This window comes from Pollicipes pollicipes, unplaced genomic scaffold (assembly GCF_011947565.3).
Source record: "Pollicipes pollicipes isolate AB1234 unplaced genomic scaffold, Ppol_2.1 Scaffold_1349;HRSCAF=1579_pilon_pilon_pilon, whole genome shotgun sequence".
Lineage (NCBI taxonomy): Eukaryota > Metazoa > Arthropoda > Thecostraca > Pollicipedomorpha > Pollicipedidae > Pollicipes > Pollicipes pollicipes.
Window position 1 is genome coordinate 140307 of NW_023595923.1, and position 22296 is coordinate 162602.

A 22296-nucleotide genomic window follows, 5' to 3' on the forward strand; every position below is an offset into this window, starting at 1 on the left:
CCCCCACCAGGTGGCGTCCTTCTCCAGCTGACCGCCACGTGCCGCGCCCACCAGGTGGCGTCCTTCTCCAGCTGACCGCCACGTGCCGCCCCCACCAGGTGGCGTCCTTCTCCAGCTGACCGCCACGTGCCGCCCCCACCAGGTGGCGTCCTTCTCCAGCTGACCGCCTCCTGTCGCCCCCACCAGGTGGCGTCCTTCTCCAGCTGACCGCCACGTGCCGCCCCCACCAGGTGGCGTCCTTCTCCAGCTGACCGCCACGTGTCGCCCCCACCAGGTGGCGTCCTTCTCCAGCTGACCGCCTCCTGTCGCCCCCACCAGGTGGCGTCCTTCTCCAGCTGACCGCCTCCTGTCGCCCCCACCAGGTGGCGTCCTTCTCCAGCTGACCGCCACGTGCCGCCCCCACCAGGTGGCGTCCTTCTCTAGCTGACCGCCTCCTGTCGCCCCCACCAGGTGGCGTCCTTCTCCAGCTGACCGCCTCCTGTCGCCCCCACCAGGTGGCGTCCTTCTCCAGCTGACCGCCTCCTGTCGCCCCCACCAGGTGGCGTCCTTCTCCAGCTGACCGCCTCCTGTCGCCCCCACCAGGTGGCGTCCTTCTCCAGCTGACCGCCTCCTGTCGCCCCCACCAGGTGGCGTCCTTCTCCAGCTGACCGCCACGTGCCGCCCCCACCAGGTGGCGTCCTTCTCCAGCTGACCGCCACGTGCCGCCCCCACCAGGTGGCGTCCTTCTCTAGCTGACCGCCACGTGCCGCCCCCACCAGGTGGCGTCCTTCTCTAGCTGACCGCCACGTGCCGCCCCCACCAGGTGGCGTCCTTCTCTAGCTGACCGCCACGTGCCGCCCCCACCAGGTGGCGTCCTTCTCTAGCTGACCGCCTCCTGTCGCCCCCACCAGGTGGCGTCCTTCTCCAGCTGACCGCCACGTGCCGCCCCCACCAGGTGGCGTCCTTCTCCAGCTGACCGCCACGTGCCGCCCCCACCAGGTGGCGTCCTTCTCTAGCTGACCGCCACGTGTCGCCCCCACCAGGTGGCGTCCTTCTCCAGCTGACCGCCACGTGCCGCCCCCACCAGGTGGCGTCCTTCTCCAGCTGACCACCACGTGCCGCCCCCACCAGGTGGCGTCCTTCTCTAGCTGACCGCCACGTGCCGCCCCCACCAGGTGGCGTCCTTCTCTAGCTGACCGCCACGTGCCGCCCCCACCAGGTGGCGTCCTTCTCCAGCTGACCGCCACGTGCCGCCCCCACCAGGTGGCGTCCTTCTCTAGCTGACCGCCACGTGCCGCCCCCACCAGGTGGCGTCCTTCTCCAGCTGACCGCCACGTGCCGCCCCCACCAGGTGGCGTCCTTCTCTAGCTGACCGCCACGTGCCGCCCCCACCAGGTGGCGTCCTTCTCCAGCTGACCGCCACGTGCCGCCCCCACCAGGTGGCGTCCTTCTCTAGCTGACCGCCACGTGCCGCCCCCACCAGGTGGCGTCCTTCTCCAGCTGACCGCCACGTGCCGCCCCCACCAGGTGGCGTCCTTCTCTAGCTGACCGCCACGTGCCGCCCCCACCAGGTGGCGTCCTTCTCCAGCTGACCGCCACGTGCCGCGCCCACCAGGTGGCGTCCTTCTCCAGCTGACCGCCACGTGCCGCCCCCACCAGGTGGCGTCCTTCTCCAGCTGACCGCCGCCTGTCGCCCCCACCAGGTGGCGTCCTTCTCCAGCTGACCGCCGCCTGTCGCCCCCACCAGGTGGCGTCCTTCTCTAAGTTCCCGGGGCTGCGTCAGTTCAGTCTCTCCAACGTGGCATCGGTGGACACGCGCGAGCAGCTGACCAAACAGTTCGGCGGGCTGACCAACCGGCAGCTGCACGAGGTGGCGGCGTTCCTGGCGCTGCTGCCCGACCCGCCGGCCCAGGCGGACGCCGAGAAGCCACAGTACGAGACGGAATTGCTGCTGGAGATGCTGGTGAGCGTGCCGCCGCTGCCGCACACGCAGTGGTGTACAGAAGGGCGGAACGGCGTGCTGTCGAGGACAAGGGGGAGGGGGGACACTGGCACGAGGGAGCGTGAACGCACTTAAACACAAATCGCACGCGCTTGAGCTATGGACGTGAGGTGCGTCACGCAAAGTGAGATCAGAATTAAGAGGCCGGTTGCAGCGCAGCAGTAATCCTAATCGCTTTGCATTTTGCTCTCATTGAGCACGATCTGCAGCATGGCTCGGTGCTCGCGGCTGGTTGGCTCCTTCATGCAATGGTTGGTTCCCTGGCGTCTGATCAGCCGTGAACCGTCCGTGACAGAGCGCCAGCGTCGCATGGTCTGGGCGCGGCGTGCCGGTGACCCCGGTCTGTGGGGCGCCCCCGGTCCTGCCGTGCTCTCCCCTGATCGGGCGGTGCCTCCGACGGCCAGGTCTCCCGCCACGAGCGGCGTACCTCGCAGCTGCAGGCGCTCAACGAGATGCCACTGTACCCGACCGAGGCCATCATCTGGGACAGCAACGTGGTGCCGAGCGAGTACTTCTCGGGCGAAGGCTGCCTGGCGCTGCCCAAGCTCAATCTGCAGTTCCTCACACTGCACGACTACCTGCTCCGCAACTTCAACCTGTTTCGGCTGGAATCAACATGTGAGTGAGGGGCTGGCAGGCATGGCGCAGACCCGCTGTCTGGCTGGCAGGTGTGGTGCAGACCCATCGTCTGGCCGGAGGGTGTGGCGCAGACACGCTGCCTGGCCGGCGGGGGTGGCGCAGACCCGGGCTGACCGGTGGATGTGGCGTAGACCCACTGTTTGGCTGGTGGGTGTGGCGTAGACCCGCTGTCTGGCCGGCGGGTGTGGCGCAAACCCGCTGTCTGGCCGGTGGGTGTGGCGCAGGCCCGCTGTCTGGCCGGCGGGTGTGGTGCAGACCCATTGTCTGGCCGGAGGGTGTGGCGCAGACCCGCTGTCTGGCCGGCGGGTGTGGCGTAGACCCGCTGTCTGACCGGTGGGTGTGGCGCAGACCCGCCGTTTGACCGGTGGGTGTGGCGCAGACCCGCTGTCTGGCCGGCGGGTGTGGTGCAGACTCGCTGTCTGACCGGTGGGTGTGGCGCAGACCCGCCGTCTGTCCGGCGGGCAGGCATGGCTCGGACGAATCAGAGAGCTGTGACTTAGCTATGTACAAAAAGAAACACATTGCATGAAACGAGTGGTCCAGCCGTGGGGAGCTCTGGACGACTGAGCTCTTACGAGTCGGGGGGCCCGAAAGTACAAACTGTCAACGGAGTGATCGCATCTGGCGGTTCACTAGGCACATATTGTCCTGTTCGATGTGACCATCTGTGTGCAGTATATGTTACCTGGGATGACTATCTGAGAGCAATTTCATTGACATTTGGTATGCCGTCATTAAACTGATGTCGTGTCAAGACCACATGAATAATTCCTTTAAGGTGAATGGTTTGCTGTTTTCCTTTCGCCCGTTACTTATGAAAACTGTTTTCTGTCAAAGGATGACCCCCATGAGCTGTCCAGCTCCCCCTCCCATAACTGGTGCTTTGTCGTGAACTGAGATGTGGATATTTGCTCGGTCGTACCACTTCAGTGTTGGACCATATATCTAGGCCCTTTGTCTCTGGCTTCTCAGCTTGTTAGGATTGTCCAGGAATCTGTCCATCCAGCGGACCGTCAGCGGTGATCTACACGGGCTCCTGACCTGACCTGACCCCCCGGGTTCCGCGGCAGACGAGATACGGCAGGACATCGAGGACATCGTGCTGCGGCTCCAGCCATGGAAGGACGAGATCGGGGACACCATGTTCGGCGGCTGGGCGCGCATGGCGCAGCCTGTCGTCAGCTTCGCCATCGTGGAGGTGAGCGGGCGCGAGTGGTGACCTGGTGACCCCGCCACTGGCGGGCCGCGTCACAGGATAGCCCAACTGTGGCGTGGCGTGCCTGCAGTCGGGGCTGGGGTGTGACGTGCCTGCAGTCGGAGATGTGGTGTGACGTGCCTGCAGTCGGGGCTGTGGTGTGACGTGCCTGCAGTCGGAGATGTGGTGTGTCGTCTCTCCAGTCGGAGATGTGGTGTGACGTCCCTGCAGTCTGGGCTGTGGTGTGACGTCCCTGCAGCCGGAGATGTGGCGTGACGTCCCTGCAGCTGGGGCTGTGGTGCGACGTCCCTGCAGCCGGAGATGTGGTGTGACGTCCCTGCAGTCGGGACTGTGGTGTGACGTCCCTGCAGCCGGAGATGTGGTGTGACGTCCCTGCAGTCTGGGCTGTGGTGTGACGTCCCTGCAGCCGGAGATGTGGTGTGACGTCCCTGCAGTCGGGACTGTGGTGTGACGTCCCTGCAGCCGGAGATGTGGTGTGACGTCCCTGCAGCTGGGGCTGTGGTGTGACGTCCCTGCAGTCCGTCAGTAGAGCCCCGAGAGGGCGGTCAGCAGTCGAGTGCTGGGTGGGCCGACCAGTGGCATCCCTCAGGGCTGCCCACCACACCGGAAAGCGAGACCGAGCTATGTGTAAGAATGACAACCTTTGGCTTTCTTCAAAAAGTATTTGTATCATCAGAACGTTTGATTCATCCATGTAACGGTGTCTCTGGTAACCACAGTATCCCCGTGAAGGGGAAGGAGAGGATCGCAACACACCTCTCCCCCTATCCCCCAACATAGCCTCGGCTAGCCTGTACAACTCCGCAAGTGCGCAGGTTCTTTGATTTTTGCTGTTGTTTTTTGGTGGTGTGTTTAGGATGTCATCATCTTGTTTGAATGCCCTCCCATCGCTTTATACTGATCTTCAGAAAGACTACTTCACTTGACTGTGTTGCTTTGGACCGCTGCCTTCCTCCTGTCCTAGTACCGTTTGCAGCCCCTCCCCCGCCCCCGCTGTCAGGTCCGTGTAAAGCCAGCGCTGTTTTCGGCGCGCACCGCCAGGTGGCTAAGCCCAACATCGGCGAGCGGCGGCCGGCGCGCGTACGGGCCGACGTCACGGTCAATCTGAGCGTACGCCACGAGGTGAAGGCCGAATGGGAGGGCCTGCGCAAGCACGACGTCTGCTTCCTGGTGACGGTGCGACCTCAGCTGACGTTCGGTGAGACGCGCAGCGGGACGGCGCCGACCGCCAGCCGCGGCGGTACTGGGTAGTGGCCGTTCCGCCTGCAGTATTCAGGCGGCGCGTCGTTATGGGGGGCGGCGGCCGGCTCTGGCTTGGCCGGCGTGGGCTGTGGCCGGGCCGCTGGTGACCGAAGCCGGCGCCTGCCGGCTTACACAGTATCGTGGTGCTGTTGAACTGTGAAGTGACCGGGGCATAGTGCGCATCACACCGCTTCGGGGTGTGACGTCACCATTGCTTGTGGGAGGCTGTGTGAAAATTATGTCCACGGTGCTTCACTTTGCATTTTAAACACAGGAACTCGTACACATTTTACAATGTTATCCGGTCAGACGTCAGCGCTAGACTTAAGCCTCTCTATTCCCCAGCTTGTCCAACATCTCGAGTGGAGTGTCGGAGATGACCCCATGGGAAGTGACCACTTCCCAGTGTGGGTCCGGTTTAACAGAGGTGGAGCGTTGAGTTTAGACCACAACGCTGGAATTTTAAGAAAGTGGGCCGGTGCGAATTCGAGAATCGGCTCTAAGAATCGTTTGTAACTGGGCCTGAGAGCGCGCCACCCTCCATTGAGGGTTTTACTCACAGACTTTTAGAGTGTGCCAACAGTTGTATCCCACGCACGTCTGGCGCTCCGCGACGTACTCCTGTTCCGTGGTGGACGGAGGAATGTCGGAGCTCCATCCGGGTGCGTAAGCGTGCGTTTCGGGCTTTTGACGCCAGGAGCAGTGTAGAAAACCTGATAGCCTTTAAGAAAGCGAGAGCTTTTGCCCGGCGCACTAAGGGAGGCAAAGCGTGCTTCCTGACGGGCGCACGTGAGCACGCTAAACCGATTTACGCCGACATCGCAGATTTGGGCCTGAGCCAAGCGTATTTCGGGTCAGTTCTCACCCATAGCTCTGCCGATGCTGCGTGTTAATGGCCAGGCTGTGACGCGCCCGTTGGATTTTGCGAATGAGGTTGCCCGGGCCCTGGTCCAACGCAGCGTAAGTGGTAACACAAACACACAGTTGTGCGGCATAGAATGCGATGTGAGCAATCTGCAGTGGATTTTTCAACGAGTGAGCTGCATTCATATAATGACCCTTTCACGCTGGTCGAGTTGGAATCGGCGATCGCTAGGCTTCGCAGCGTGTCAGAAGGCCCGGACACTGGTCACAACGATATGCTTAAACATCTGCCGCGTCGCGTGCTTCGCGTATTAGTGGTCTTTAATTCGCTTTGGACCAGAGGTGAATTCCCAGCTTCTTGGCGAGAAGCTACTCTCGTGCCTCTCTTGAAGCCGGGAAAAGGTGGGCTAGATCCTTTACATTATAGACCCATTTCTCTTACGTCATCGCACTGTAAGTTGATGGAGAATATGCTTAATGTCCGTTTAACCTGGTTTTTGGAGCATCACGTCATTTTACAAACGCACTGTGGTTTTAGAAAGAATCGCAGCACGGCGGATAATCTTTTAGTTCTTCACACTGCGATTCGTGAGGGATTTGAGGCAAATCGACACACTGGCGCTGTCTTCTTATACATAGAGGGCGCCCATGATACCACATGGCGTCATGGTATTCTTGTCAAGCTATATAGGTATGGTATACGCGGCAATATGGGCACTTTTCTTCAAAACTTTTGAGTTGACCGTTATTTCCGTGTCCGTGTTGGGAGCGCGCTCGCTGAGAGGCACCATCAAGTCAATGGTGTGCCCCAGGGCGGTGTCCTGAGCGTGTCACTGTTCACGGTTATGATACGACATCGGGGTTGAACTGCCACAGTCTGTAGGTCGTACCCTTTTTGTTGATGATTTTACCATCTGGACTAGCGCAGCAAGAGCTTCATCGATGGAGCGGCGTCTTCAGTTGGCTGTGGATCGTATCGAGAAGTGGGGCACGATAAACGGGCTCAGGTTTTCTAGCAACAAGACTGTAGCCCTGCATTTTTGTCGTAGTCGGCAATGCGGCAATATGTCTATCCGTCTGTGTGGCCAACACATTCCAACTGAGCCTGTAGCTAGATACCTTTGGGTATACCTTGACCGCCGACTAACCCGTCAAGTCCATCCTGAAACGCTACGCGAAAGCTGTTTTAAATTTTTGAACATACTAAAGTACGTTTCACGCACATCGTATGGGGCAGATAAAAGTACGCTTTTGCTATTGTATCGCTCAATCATACGTTGTAAGGTGGACTGCGCATGTTTTATTTATGACAGCGCGTGTGAGTCCACCAAGCGCATCCTGGACACTGTCCATCACACCGCTTTACGTGTAATCACAGGGGCGCTTCGCACATCACCTGCGACAGTTCCCCTCGCGTCCGGCATTTAACGCAGTTTTTCACGGCCTGCTGTGGATTTTCGTCGCAGTGTACCTCGGGTACATGCTGTAACCTTTGGCCTCCGAATGCAAGCCTTGCGGCGGAAAGCGAAATTCCCATTCGAAGGTTGAAGCGGATAAATCATCTGTCCACTGCTCCCTGGCGTTTGACCTCGCCATCGATAGATACGTCTTTGGCCGAAATGAAAAATAATGCGGTCTTGTCAGATATAATGAGATCAAGGGCACTTGAGCGTGTGGCGTTATGTGACGATTACACACTTACTTACACGGACGGATCTAAAGCCTCTGGCGGTGTGGATTGTGCGTTTGTGAGCGGCGGCGTCATCCGGTCGTTTCCTTTGCCTCCACAAACGTCAGTGTTCACATCGTAGTTGGTAGCGATCACCAAGGCGTTGTGTTTCATTGAAGTCAGTGACGAACCTTCACATCTGATTTTGACAAACTCTTTGAGCAGTGTTCTTAGTCTGAAGTCTTTTTATCCATCGTATCCCCTTGTACAGGATATTTTAGGACGTCTGACTCAACTGAATCAGGCCCGAAAGAAACCCATCTTGTGTTGGATCCCCAGTCACGTTTGAATCGCCGGCAACGAGGTGGCTGGTGCGGCTGCAAGGCGAGCAGCGCTGGCTCCATGTGTTCGTTCTCTTTCTATCCCTGCTACAGATTATTACCATGCAATAAAAACCTTTCTGCAAAACTAATGACAGCGTTGCTGGGATGGGACAAACAAAGATAAGCTCAGAGCAATAAAACCCAAGCTGGCTCAGTGGTTATCATGTTCCCACAATGTCAGGTAAGAAGAGGTGGTGCTCTGCAGATTACGTATTGGGCACACGTATGCAACTCGCGGTTATTTGTCGCAAGGAGCAGAAAGACCTATCTGCCATCGATGTTGTGCTGTTCTCACCGTTCGTCATGTGCTCATATCATGTCCGCGGCTCGTGGAAGAACGTCGACGTTATTTTGGTCAGCGTGACTCGCCCTTGACGCTCTGTGACATTTTAGGAGAAAACTCTCGCTTTCTAGGATCTAAACAAGTCTTTTATTCCTTAAACATATAAACTTCGGGACTCTACACGGTTCATTAGTTAGGTAAAACAAGACTCGTTATGGGCGCCAAATGATCACTGCAGTCGGCGCGCCCAAAAACACCAATAAACAACAACAGAAATGCCACTGACAACGCGGTGCCATCGATTGTTGCTGCAGCATCAAAGCATAATTGGTGACGTCTTCGCTCCACTAACTGCAATTGAACCCAGCCACCTGTCGACAGCTTGCCGGCACGAGTGCAGTCACGTGTTGTGCCACAGTAATCTCCCTTACGTATAGCAAAGTTCCATGTTACCCCTCGGCCGCCTGGCCGGTTATTCACATGACCGTTCGGCACTAACCGCCCGACCGGCCGGCGCCGCTTGATCCCGATACTGTTTGCCTGACCGGCCGATGCTGTCTGACCGATGCGTTGCGCCTGACAGACCGATGCTGCGTGACTGTTGTCCGCCCGACGGGCCGATGCCGTCTAACCGATACTGTCCGCCTGATTGACGGTGACCCGGTGCGGCAGGTGCCCGCTACGACGCGGCGGCGCCGTTCGTGCCCCAGGTGGGGCTCACGTACGTGCGCGGCTGCGAGGTGGAAGGCATGCTGGACGAGAGCGGCCGCGTCATCGAGGAGGGGCCCGACCCGCGCCCCCAGCTGCCGGGAGACCGGCGCACGTTCCGTGTCTGGCTCGACTGCAACCAGTACCGCCAGGACCTGGACAACAACGCCGCCGGCAAGGAGGTCAGCCAGGCTCGTAATGATTGGCGACAGCTAGACGGTCTTAAGTACGGGTAGGCGTCCGAGGTCTCGAGCGGCGTCAGCTGGGCGGTCTTGGGCGGCGGAGGCGCCCAATGTCACGCAAAAAAAACAGCGGTTGATATCAGGTGGCAAGACCCTTGTGCCAGTCATGTGACGGCTCGTAGCATGCCTGCAAGCGTGGTCAGTGAATCTGCAACTTTTGCATGAGTGACTGGATTGGATTGGTGGATTAAGTGTGCAGGGCTGTTCGGTTTGTTCGAAGCTGATAAGCTGCGTTGGCTTTACTAGTGGTGTGTTCTGTTTTGCAGTTAGTTCGGCGTTCGTTACGCATCAAACGCGTTAGGTCTGCCATTCTGTTTGTGTTGGCCGGCCGGCTGCCACACGCCAGGGTCTGTTCCACTGCTGTGCACCAGCCGGCCCGGTTTCAGACCGCCTCGGGCCGTTTTCAAACAGTGCTTTCGTCGGGATGTCCAGCTAACGCAGAAGTCACCCATATAAACCCGCTGATATCTGGCTCAGGACGTGTACGAGACGTTCAACATTATCATGCGCCGCAAGCCGAAGGAAAACAACTTCAAAGCGGTGCTGGAGACGATCCGGGATCTGATGAATAACGAGTGCGTGGTGCCTGACTGGCTGCACGACATCGTGCTTGGCTACGGAGACCCGGGCGCTGCCCACTACACCAAGTGAGTGGTGTCGGGCCCGGTCCACGGGGCCGGGGCACCTCCATCCCGCCCGCCGGAGGGGAGGCAGCGTCCTCGGCTGGGACCGGGTGTTGGCTGGGCGTCGGGCCCGCGACAGGCCGCATGGAGATAACCGGCAGCCGTAATGAAACGCGTATGGAAGCTGTAGTGGCGTAGCGTGGATATTGGATTCCTTTTCCCCGGGGCTTTTGTGTGTTATCTGGCGTGCCCCGCTTGACGTGTGCAAGAGCATGTCATGTCGTCCACAGGCTGTGCCGTCTGGTGAGTGTGCCCCGTACTTGGTAAATCTGTCTAATAAAACTAACAGCCTGGCCGTGTCGAGTTTTATCATTAATGTTTTGCTTGCCAGTGATCGACTGGGGCCGGAACGCGTCCGCCTCCACAGTGGAGCCCTGACCCCGGTCCGGCTGAGCCCTGACCCCCGGTCCGGCCGAACCGTGACCCCCGGTCCGGCCGAGTCCTGACCCCCGGTCCGGCTGAGCCCTGACCCCGGTCCGGCTGAGCCCTGATCCCCGGTCCGGCCTAGCCGTGACCCCCGCTCCGGTAGAGCTTTGATCCCCTGTCCAACTGAGCCCTGACTCCCGATGCGGCCGAGCCGTGAACCCCGGTCCGGCCGAGCCCTGACCCCCCGTCCGGCCGAGCCCTGACCCCCCGTCCGGCCGAGCCGTGACCCCCGGTCCGACCGAGCCGTGACCCCGGTCCAACCGAGCCGTGACCCCGGTCCGGCCGAGCCCTGACCCCGGATCCGCCCCGCAGAATGCCGGATGAGATCGCCACGCTGGACTGGAATGATACGTTCCTGGACATGGAGCACCTGCGGCACAGCTTCCCCCACCACACGGTGCAGCTGAAGGAAGGCGCTGGTGCCGGCGCCGCCAAGCCACGGCCGCCCTACAGGTAAGGTCCGGCCGCGGCCGCCCTGACGGTCCCGCTCTGCTGTGTCTCGCTCTGTCGGCTCCCGCTCAGTCATTACCGCCACCGTCCGCTGATGGTGATGATTGTCCCGCCCACTGATGGTGATGACTGTCCCGTCCGCTGATGGTGATGACTGTCCCGTCCGCTGATGGTGATGACTGTCCCGTCCGCTGATGGTGATGACTGTCCCTCCCGCTGATGGTGATGACTGTCCCTCCCGCTGATGGTGATGACTGTCCCTCCCGCTGATGGTGATAACTGTCCCGTCGGCTGATGGTGATGGCTGTTCCGTCCGCTGATGGTGATGACTGTTCCGTCCGCTGATGGTGATGACTGTCTCGTCCGCTGATGGTGATGACTGTCCCGTCCGCTGATGGTGATGACTGTCCCCTCCGCTGATGATGATGACTGTCCCGTCCGCTGATGGTGATGACTGTCCCGTCCGCTGATGGTGATGACTGTCCCCTCCGCTGATGATGATGACTGTCCCGTCCACTGATGATGATGACTGTCCCCTCCGCTGACGGCCGCCGTTCGGCCGCAGGCTGACGTTTGTCGGTGTGGAGGAGAAGAAGAGCCGGCCGGACGCCGCGCCGGAGGAGCTCTCCAAGCTGGTGCTGGTCGAGCCGCACGTCATGCCCAACAGAGGACCGTACCCCTACGTCCAGCCCAAACGGTACGGCGCCGGCCGGCTGCCCGATCTGGTCTGGTCGTTACGGGTGCGGAATTTACGTACTGAGCTCGCCGGTGGACATTTTTGTTTTACCGTTGCATGTTTTTGTTATTTATTTCCCTGAGTATGTTTCAGTATAATTTAAAGAATATCTTCTTGGTTCATTCGATATATGTTATATATATATATATATATATATATATATATATATATATATATATATGTCTGTAAGTATCTGTGTGTGTGTGTTTGCGCGTGCGTGTGCTTGTGCTTGTGCTTGTGCTTGTGCTCGTGCGTGTGCGCGTGCGTGTGCGCGTATGTGTGTGTTTTTAAAATTATTTCCAGGTTTTTGATCAATGGACCACATTAGTTCGAATCATGTTTTTTGGTCCTGACTCGACATGACCTGATCTGACCTGTCCTGCCCTGACCTGTGCCCAGGAACACGGTGCGATTCACGCCGACGCAGGTGGAGGCGATCCGGGCCGGCACGCAGCCGGGCCTCACGCTGGTGGTCGGCCCGCCCGGCACCGGCAAGACGGACGTGGCCGTCCAGATCATTTCCAACATCTACCACAACTTCCCCGAACAGCGTACGCTCATCGTCACGCACAGCAACCAGGCGCTCAACCAGCTGTTCGAGAAGATCATGGCACTGGACATGGACGAGCGCCACCTGCTGCGACTGGGCCACGGCGAGGAGGCGCTCGAGACCGAGAAGGACTTCAGCAGGTGCGTGTGCGGGCGGCGCACGAGCCCGAGGCGTGGCGTTAAGGCCGTGTAGGACACCGGCCTCAGTTTCACTGCTGTTTACCATTTGCCTTCCGCACATTGAGGTGAGCATCCGCTGTTCGTCCCCCTGTAGCTCGGAGCCACCGCATGGCTGGGACAGCTCAGGTGCGCTGCGTCACGCTGCTCATGCTGTCCTGTAGCTCGGAGCCACCGCATAGCTGGGGCAGCTCGCTACGCGCGCTGCGTCACGCCGTTCACGCTTCCACGGGCGGCCGGTACGCGTCGCCAGAATGCTGCCGGACCCCGCCAGTTTTTATTTCATGACCAGTCTGGCCTTGACCGTTTCCCAGTATCTGACACAATTTCACGGTAGGCCGTAATGAGAGGCCTGCTTGGAATTTCGTGGAAGTCGTTGGTTGATGACGTCCGGTCCAGTATTTAAGGGCTGAGTCAGAAGGCAGCAGCAGAAGGCCAATCATTCGACGTACAAAGAATGAACCCATGATTTCCCCTGAGATCCGTGCCGAGACAACTATTGGTCTTAATGAACTTGCATGGCATGGGGACGGCTGCGTCAAGGCCCATGTTTTGGCTTGCCGGCGACATAACGATATCATTTCTGGCACACCCATTGCTTGCTGCAGCTCGAAGGAACGTCGCATCTGCAGTCCAATCTTAGCAACACTATCGACTTGCATGGGTTGTGAAAGGGTGCTTTCAACACGACAAAACTGTGCAAAATACTTTTCCAGATGTAGTCTGAACCTTTTGAATGAATGTGTTTCTTGGATGAAAGCCAACGCTAGATGGCGCCGGCTTTGTGAGCCCTGTCCCCGCCATCCGATCGCAAGATCCCAGGCCAGCGTCAGGATTTAGAGGAGCAATTCAAACGTGTTGCAGTGCTCGGTCAGGTCGTCCCCTATGAACTCACCTGACCGTAACCACGGGCGCTGCCACTGGCCGCAGGCAATACCAATTAAGGGCAAATGCCAGGCGCATGAAGCGCCACCCCGCCAAGGGTGGGCGGATCAGAAGGCAGTCGCTCCAACCAACTGACCTATTAAGCGGGGCAAACGGATCTATTGAGACGGACGCTCTCTGATAAAGCAGCAAGCCAACTACTTGATTAAACTAAACATTGGAGGATGGTTAGCCAAAATTGTTTCTAGATTGTATGACAAAACCATTAAGCTACCTACAAGTGATCATGTTTTAATGAATGTCTTAGTCACAACAAATTGTCTCTTTCTGTTTTCTTCCGTTTTGCAGAAAAATTCGTGTCCCGTGCTACTGATGATCATCTTAAATAACTTCTGCCGTAATACACCAATGTCCCGATGTCTGTTCTTCAGGAGATCCTGGATCCATCCTTGGGATCCAGGCATATGTTTGGTTATCTAAACAGAAGTGCTTAGAAATGTAACCGCAAAGTACTTTGAGGTGGAATAGCCAATGGCATTCATCTCAACGCCCAAAACTTAGCATTCTGACATGCGTTAGGTTCCATTTGATGTCATTGGATCATCACGAAGGTTTCTTCAAATTTGACTGCTTTGAGTTGCCTCAAAGCAGCTGTAGCTGGAGAATTGAAGAACAGCTCGCTTCTTTTGGTATTTCCCAAATCTGCTCAGATGGGGGTTTTACTTTTTACTAAACTGGAAGACACTGTTATCCTGCCAGAATGCCCAGAATTTCCTGTTGCCATCAAGTTAAACACTTACTGAGATGTAATCTGCTCTCAACCCATGAAGTATCTCAGGGGCGCATATTCGCAAAATGAGTTCGAGAGAGAGGGGTGCAGTGAAAATGGCTCAACCTATCCGTAAAATAGCTAGAACGTGGGTGGCCCCGGATTTGGCTTACTTTTTCAAGGCTGGGGAACAGGAGCCCAAGCTGGAGCCGAAGCAAGCAAGCAAGTTGGAGCAAGCTGAAGCCTCCCCTTCCCCCTTCACCGCCCAACTGGATAGAAAACTGCATCCGTGAAGTGTGTAACGTTGCTGTCGCCTTCCAAATGTTATTATTATTGGGGTGAGACGATTCTGGTGGTGTCACGTCCCACCAGTGGCTGCGCTGCCTGCCTTGTTCGGCCGGGACCGGTGCAGGGCGGGCGGACAGTTCTGGTGGTGTCATGTCCCACCAGTGGCTGCGCTGCCTGCCTTGTCCGGCCGGGACCGGTGCAGGGCGGGCGGACAGCCACTGCTGTTGGCCGGTAGATGGCAGAGGCAGAGGTGCATCGGCATGACCATAGGTACCGAATACCGATCCATGCCTTATTCTTCCATCATTGTTGCGCAAATAGCACAGTTTGGTTGAACTGGAACCATGACGTGTACGCGGTGTCGGCCAGGTACGGACGAGTCAACTACGTGCTGTCCCAGCGCCTGGCGCTGCTGGACGCCGTGCAGCGGCTGCAGCAGAGTCTGCAGGTGGTCGGCGATGCCGCCTACACCTGCGAGACGGCCGGGCACTTCTTCATGCAGCACGTGCTGAGCCGCTGGGAGCGCTTCCTTAGCCTGGTGCCGCCGTCGCAGGGAGAGGTGGGTCACGCCGCGCCGTGTCAGGGGGAGGTGGGTCGTGCCGCGCCGTCGCGGGGGGGGGGGGGGCCACGCCGCGCCGCTGCTTTGGTTGCGGCACGACGTGGATTCGCTATGGGGCTTGCAAAGACCGATAATGATGATTGTGCGTTAGGTGTAATATCGTTTCCACAGGTACTGTTTTCCTAAACGAAAAAATACATGAATCATGGTTTGTGTACTCCAAGCAGGTCTATTTGTATTTAGGCCATATGTTTTGACGGCAATAGAATATGTTAACACGCTTTTGTAAAAATATTTACTCAAAACCGTCTCAAAATAAAGGGCCTCAGTTCATGGGTGCTACGGATCCACCCAGTGACATCTCGTAATCCCTCACATCCCCTATACGTAATGTAAATATGCCGCTTGTTTGCATCGCGTGCGTTTCTCTCTGCCTAAGTCAACCCATGGTTCACTATCCGTGGATCGGAGCTGGGCGCCAGGCAGGCGGGTGTGACGACGTCCGTGGTCCCCTCACTGAGCACCCTCACCCCTAGAGTCTGCCCACCAGCAGCATCCGCACCGCAGGCGGGTGTGACGGCGGCCGTGGTCCCCTCACTGAGCACCCTCACCCTCAGTCTGCCCATCAGCAACATCCGCACCGCAGGCGGGTGTGACGACGGCCGTGGTCCCCTCACTGAGCACCCCCACCCTCAGTCTGCCCATCAGCAGCATCCGCACCGCAGGCGGGTGTGACGGCGGCTGTGGTCCCCTCACTGAGCACCCTCACCCTCAGAGTCTGCCCATCAGCAGCATCCGCAACAACTTCCCGTTCACAAGGTTCTTCGAGGACGCGCCGCAGCCCGTCTTCAAGGGCAACTCTTTCGACGAAGACTTCGAGATCGCCCAGGGCTGCTTCAGGTAACTTTGGTACACGAGCTGCCGCGGCGGAACCGCCAGTGCGCCCCAACCTACGATAGGAGACCTCCCCTCGCTTGCTGCCTTCCGTACCGTGTTCTAGTATGTCTGCGATGAGGAGCACAACTCCTGCCGTCCGCCTCGGACATTGGGTTTTCCTTTCCGTCTGTATTGTTGACTTACGCATCGCAATCAGTTATCCCCAAGATATATTCTAAAACCACTGCATTGTTTTGAAGCGCTCGCCTCTTGCTCATGATACATCCTTCATTACTGTGTGGCATTCGATTTCGGTGATGAGGCAGGCTAAGTTTTCAGCTCGCCGTGAGGTTCCACATGCTATAGCAATGGGTCGAGCGTGCATGTGTGTCGCCGGTCGAGCCGTGCCGGGTGCCCTGCGTCATCTGCCGCACCGGCATGACTCAGAGTCATCGATCGAGCCGTGGCGGGTTCTCTGCGCCACCCGTCGCACGGGCATGACTCAGAGTCGCTGGTGAAGCCGTGCCGGATTGCCCTGCGCCATCCGTCGCGCGGGCATGACTCGGAGTCGTGCCTGGCAGGTACATCCGGAAGATATTCGAGCAGCTGGACGAGTTCCGCGCATTCGAGCTGTTGCGCAGCGGGCTGGACCGCTCGCGTTATCTGCTCATCAAGGAGGTCAAGGTGATCGCCATGACGTGTACGCACGCGGCGCTCAAGCGCAAGGAGCTCGTGCAGCTGGGCTTCAAGTACGACAACATCCTGATGGAGGAGTCGGCGCAGATCCTCGAGATTGAGACGTTCATCCCGCTGCTGCTGCAGAACCCTCAGGACGGCTTCAAGTGAGCGGACGGGACGGGGATGGAGACGGGGACGGGGACGGGGACGGGGGACGGGGACGGAACGGGATATATTCGGTCACTTTGGGTCCATTGTGCCTCCATTAGGGGCTGTGTGCGATGATAAAGGGATCTTTGTCAGATTCGTAGTTGGCTGCTTGCCGATCACGTTATTGTGATCAGCTGTGCAACAGCACTGCGATCGCGGTAAAGCTAAAACCAATGTGCTCGTAGCTACCAGGTGATGACCGCCTTTGCAAAGGGAGCACCATTGAGGTGTCCATTTAAGATGATGTAAGTTAAGCCAGTTCCGCCGCGTGCAGATCCCCGACTTTGTCACTCCATATTCTCTGGTCTCATGTTGTCACCATGTTGTCCTGCCCGCCACCAGTCTGTCCCAATCCTCGCGTATCCCCAGTCGCATGTGCGGTGTACTGCTACTAGTCTGAGCTCCGCAACGGCCGATGTGCCCCTGTCCTGCGGCTAGCCGTCTCCAACGGGGGGCTGTCCACCTTGCTGCCCGCGTTCCGTCCGCTGCGTCCCGGCCTTGCGTGCCGTGCGCGCGCCGCCGGTCGCCGGCGCCCGGCTGACATCCGACCCGCGTCTGGCAGCCGACTGAAGCGGTGGATCATGATCGGCGACCACCACCAGCTGCCGCCCGTCATCAAGAACATGGCCTTCCAGAAGTACTCCAACATGGAGCAGTCGCTCTTCACGCGCTTCGTGCGGCTGGGCGTGCCAACCGTGCAGCTGGACGCCCAGGGTCGCGCCCGCTCCAGGTCAGCCTCGCATGGAACGGTCCGTGGTCAGCCTCGCACGGAACGGTCCGTGGTCAGCTTCGCACGGAACGGTCCGTGGTCAGCCACGCACATAACAGTCCGTGGTCAGCCTCGCACGGAACGGTCTGTGGTCAGCCACGCGCGGAACGGTCCGTGGTCAGCCTCGCACGTAACGGTCCATGGTCAGCCTCGCGCGGAACGGTCCGTGGTCAGCCTCGCACGGAACGGTCCGTGGTCAGCCTCGTGCGGAACGGTCCGTGGTCAGCCTCGCACGGAACGGTCCGTGGTCAGCCACACACGAAACGGTCCGTGGTCAGCCTCGCACGGAACGGTCCGTGGTCAGCCACGCGCATAACGGTCCGTGGTCAGCCACACACGAAACGGTCCGTGGTCAGCCTCGCGCGGAACGGTCCGTGGTCAGCCTCGTGCGGAACGGTCGGCAGCGTGACCCAGCAGCTTGGGTCCGGGTGGCGGCTGAGGTGACCATTGTGACCTGACACTGGTGTGCGTTTGCGTGGGCGATTGCGTGCGTGCGTGCGTGCGTGCGTGCGTGCGTGCGTGCGTGCGTGCGTGCGTGCGTGCGTGCGTGCGTGCGTGCGTGCGTGCGTGCGTGCGTGCGTGCGTGCGTGCGTGCGTGCGTGCGTGCGTGCGTGCGTGCGTGCGTGCGTGCGTGCGTGCGTGCGTGTGTGCGTGTGTGCGTGTGTGCGTGTGTGCGTGTGTGTGTGTGTGTGTGTGTGTGTGTGTGTGTGTGTGTGTGTGTGTGTGTGTGTCTGCCAAGCTCTGTTTTTGTGAAGAATTGACAAGCAGTGTGTGCTTAGCAGCTGCACGTGACGCTGAAAGCACGAAGATTACGTCTGTGACCACCTCTTACTTTCATATGGTGTTTCCCACTGCCAGAGGCATTAGTGGGGCATTGTATTTACGGGCTGCAGCATCAGTGGCGTTATCTCCTGGCGATGCCCCCTCCCCCTCGCTGCCTCCGCTGCTCTGCCGTCACCGCCTGGGACCGTCGCGCCCTGTTGCAGCATCTGCGCGCTCTACAAGTGGCGGTACACGGTGCTGGGCGACCTGCCGCACGTCCAGCAACGGGCCGAATACCAGCGCGCCAACGCCGGCTTCCGCTTCGACTACCAGGTGGTCAACGTGGACGACTTCAACGGCGTGGGCGAGAGCGAGCCCAACCCGTACTTCTTCCAGGTGCGGCTGCTGGTGTGGGGTCGGGCGTCGCGCGCTCCCTCCCAGCTCGGCGTGGGGGATACCGCGCCACGGACGGCCAGCGCGGCGGAGCGGCGTCGGCCGGCGTCCCGTGCTGTCTGTTGGCTCTGTATGGATGTGGGGTACTGCGATGGCTACCGGACATGCGCGGCGACCCTCGCTGCCCGCCCCTGCGCGTGCTGCTCTGTCTGCGTGTGTGTGGAGGGGGAGGGGTACCTGACCCGCGCACGCCTGGCTCGGCTCACCATCCGGTCGCCCTCCACCCGGTCACGTCTGTGGTCGGTGACGTCACGGCCACCGTTCTGACGCCGCCATCTTGTCGGCCGTCGACAGAACCTGGCCGAGGCCGAGTATGTGGTGGCCGTGTACATGTACATGCGCCTGCTGGGCTACCCGGCCGACAAGATCTCCATCTTGACCACCTACAACGGCCAGAAGATGCTGATCCGTGACGTCATCAACCAGCGCTGCGCCAACAACCCCGTCATGGGCCAGCCCTGCAAGGTGACGATCGTCCCGTTGACAGAGCATTATTATTACCGTAACAACGGTTGTACCTCCGAAATGTGGGGCTTGCGTGTGCCGTGCGATTGTGCGTAATAATGCACTCGTTTGCAATGCATCATCCTGCGTGAGATTTTGGTACAATCACGCATTTATTGTGACAATTTGCCGCTCGTCGATCTCAGAGTTTCATGATTTCAGTGACGTTTCATCATTCGGGCAGCAAATTTCTTCTTCCATGACATGCTCATAAATGTTTTAGCCAAAAAGGCTTTCTATGTGAAGATCCACGTGGACGGTTGGGCCGACCTGCCTCGTCCGCGGCTGTCTGCGCGCCTCTCTCCCGCCTCCGAGGCTACCGGTGCTTGTCCCTTCCGCGGTTGTTGGCGCGCGCCCCCCCCCCCCCCCGCCTTTCGCGGCCGTCTGCGCTCCTCTCTCCCGCCTTCCGCGGCCGTCTGCGCTCCTCTCTCCCGCCTGTGAGGCTATCGGCGCTTGTCCCTTCCGCGGTTGTTGGCGCGTGGCCCTCCCGCCTTCCGCGGCCGTCTGCGCGTCGGCGGTGTGGCCCGCTCGTTCGAGCTGACGCAGGCCGCGTGTTCGCCACGTAGGTGGACACTGTGGACAAGTACCAGGGCCAGCAGAACGACTACATCCTGCTGTCGCTGGTGCGCACCAAGGCGGTGGGCCACCTGCGAGACGTGCGCCGGCTGGTGGTGGCCATGTCGCGCGCCCGACTCGGCCTCTACGTGTTCGCCCGACTGGCGCTCTTCCAGAACTGCTTCGAGCTGACTCCGGCCTTCAGTCTGGTGAGCTCCGCCCGCTCCTATAGAGGGACGGGGGGGGGGAGGGGGGTCGCGGGCTGTCAGTTCCAGCCGAGCTCTAACCGACGGTTTCGTCTCGCGAACAGGTGGTAGCGCTCGCTATGACGAGGGTATTTGCCGGCAAGCATATGTTTGCAGCTGTCGCGAGCATGGGCCGTGAAAGACGTTAGTGAGCTCAGCTGAGACAACTTGCATTGGCAAACAAAGGCATTGGATATCAAGTTCAGTATTTACATTGGCACAACTTGTAAGCTAGCAAGCAGTGTATTCTTTGCTCCGGACGCTGCGCCTTCTGCAGTGTGCTGTCTGACCATGTGTGCATGCGCAGCTGGCCGAGCGTCCGGCCCAGCTGCAGCTGTGTCCGGCTGAGCGGTACCCGACGGTGCGGCCGGTGGACGCTTCGCTGCAGTCGCCGCCCTTCGTCGCCACCGACATGCCCCACATGGCGCAGTTCGTGTATGACCTCTACATGCAACGCATGGGCTCTGGAGAGGCGCAGCAACAGGTCAGGGTTTCTGGCGGACGTGGGAGGGTATCGACCTTTCAGGGGATAGCAGCGACTCAGGGGGTACTGGTGGACGTGGGAGAGTATCGACTCCTCAGGGGGATATCAACGGGTCAGGGGTACTGGTGGACGTGGGAAGGTATCGACTCCTCAGCTCAGGAGGATAGCAGCACGTCAGGGGTGCCTGGAGGCGCAGGTGGGCGTGTAGACGACTCCCCGTGACACAACAGTAGCGGGTCAAGACTACTTACAGGTGTAGGAGGGTGTGGACTTCTCAAGGGGGAAATAGCGTGTCAGAGTCATGAATACTGGGAGGCGTGGGGATGTGAATCATCAGCAGCAGGTCGGGGCTACAAGGAGATGTGAGGGTGTGTGGAGTCTGAGGGGACAGGCACCGGGGGAGTTCAGAGGATGGAGAGGGAGTGCGACGGCGTGTGCCCGCGTGATCTCTCTCGAATGATCGCCGTGAGGAGTGGCCAGACTGCACGTAGCATGAAGGGCATGGGAGGGCCAGCGGCTGGCTCCTGCGAACCATTGGTAGTAAACGTGCTTGGAAACAGTGACGGCATGTCGTGCCGTACGTGCGCGCCGGCGCACGTGACCGATGGACGGGACGGGACCGGCCTGGCCCTGGTCGGGCGCGCACGTGACCGATGGACGGGACGGACCGGCCCTGGCCCTGGTCGGGCGCGCACGTGACCGATGGACGGGACGGACCGGCCTGGCCCTGGTCGGGCGCGCACGTGACCGATGGACGGGACGGACCGGCCTGGCCCTGGTCGGTCGTCGTCCTAACGAGGCCGTGTCCGTCGCCAGGCGTGGCGCTCGCCGGGCGCGGCGGGCCGGGCGGCGGCGCCGGACCGACACGTACCCCAGCACCCGGGCGGCGACCGGGACAGCAGCGACGACGAGGCACCGTCCGCGGCGGCCGGCCACCAGGCCATGGAAGTCGGTGAAGACGGAGGCGCCGCCGCCGACCAGCCAGCCGGCGTGTGACGTCACGGCCGGGCCGGCCTGGATGTGACCGGGCGAAGGCGGAGGTGTGGCCGCACCCGGCAGTGCCACCGCATCGCAGTATCATCCGCCCCGCGCGTTCATCGACATGATTTGTAATAAACGGCTCCACCAGTCGTGTCCTTTTGTCTGGAACAGCAACGGCCGTGCGTCCTGAAGACCAAGATAACCGCTCAACGATTACACAAATCCCGATAGTCTTTCGCTCAATCTCCATTCTCTTCTTGCATATCTCTGTTTGCTCGCTTTCCTCTTTGAATATTTACACTTCGTAGCATTGCATTGTTCAATTTAAAAAGTTTTCTGCATGATTTACCAGAAAAGCGCGGGATTATCCGGATTAGATAGACGCAGACTCTTCTTGCTAAAGTCTTCTAGGACAGGTTAACGTAGCCTAACGTCAATTAATCCCTCTCTTACCTCGCGCCATCAGCATCAGACGGTTAAGCGCAACTTTTTTGGCATGACAAGCCGAAAGTGGCCGGAGGTAATTCACCCCCCCCCCCCCCTCCCCGCTTCTGGATATAGTCCGTCGAAAAGAAGAAAAAGTCGGTCGCTGTTGCGCGGACGCTCTTTTGAATATACGGTACGGTTCATGTGATATATGTCGTGAATTCAGAATCAACTCGTTAGGGCCACCGCTGTCACGGACACCATGCACAGGACTCGCAGCACCTGAGGAGTTTGGCGGAAGGGCCGGTGAGGAGGTTCAATTGTTCAAAGGTACTGAATGCGTGCTGTGTGGTGGTGAAATTAAGGTATCCACCGCTGTGGTTTACTCTACTTGCCATGATCTATCTGGACAAAATGAGCCAGCTTAACGTAACGTGACTTCTAAAATACCCTCTCCTTGATTTTGCACCGTAATGCATGAGCTGGCTTAGCGTAGTTCTCGCCGGGCCTACAGCCGGAAGTAGTTTTCCACTTGGAAGTGCCTGTAGGCCGCCGAGGGAGAATAGAGGATTCGCATTGGCCCGCAGAAGAGTTATTTAACGTG

General features: G+C 59.2%; 1 protein-coding gene across 1 annotated transcript in view; it reads left to right on the forward strand.

Moving 5' to 3' along the window:
• LOC119094542 (RNA helicase aquarius) overlaps window positions 1-21746 on the forward strand; it is a 29135-nt gene extending 7389 nt beyond the window's left edge. Inside the window, exons 9-27 of the mRNA XM_037217636.1 lie at window positions 1727-1942; window positions 2386-2599; window positions 3691-3818; window positions 4878-5034; window positions 8950-9167; window positions 9705-9874; window positions 10649-10789; window positions 11352-11483; window positions 11922-12212; window positions 14560-14749; window positions 15525-15649; window positions 16207-16467; window positions 17076-17243; window positions 18269-18440; window positions 18792-18962; window positions 19568-19765; window positions 20109-20285; window positions 21102-21186; window positions 21733-21746. Coding sequence (XP_037073531.1) covers window positions 1727-1942; window positions 2386-2599; window positions 3691-3818; window positions 4878-5034; window positions 8950-9167; window positions 9705-9874; window positions 10649-10789; window positions 11352-11483; window positions 11922-12212; window positions 14560-14749; window positions 15525-15649; window positions 16207-16467; window positions 17076-17243; window positions 18269-18440; window positions 18792-18962; window positions 19568-19765; window positions 20109-20285; window positions 21102-21186; window positions 21733-21746 — 3228 coding nt within the window. The remainder of the gene's footprint in view (window positions 1-1726; window positions 1943-2385; window positions 2600-3690; window positions 3819-4877; window positions 5035-8949; window positions 9168-9704; window positions 9875-10648; window positions 10790-11351; window positions 11484-11921; window positions 12213-14559; window positions 14750-15524; window positions 15650-16206; window positions 16468-17075; window positions 17244-18268; window positions 18441-18791; window positions 18963-19567; window positions 19766-20108; window positions 20286-21101; window positions 21187-21732) is intronic.
• Window positions 21747-22296: the final 550 nt, after the last annotated feature.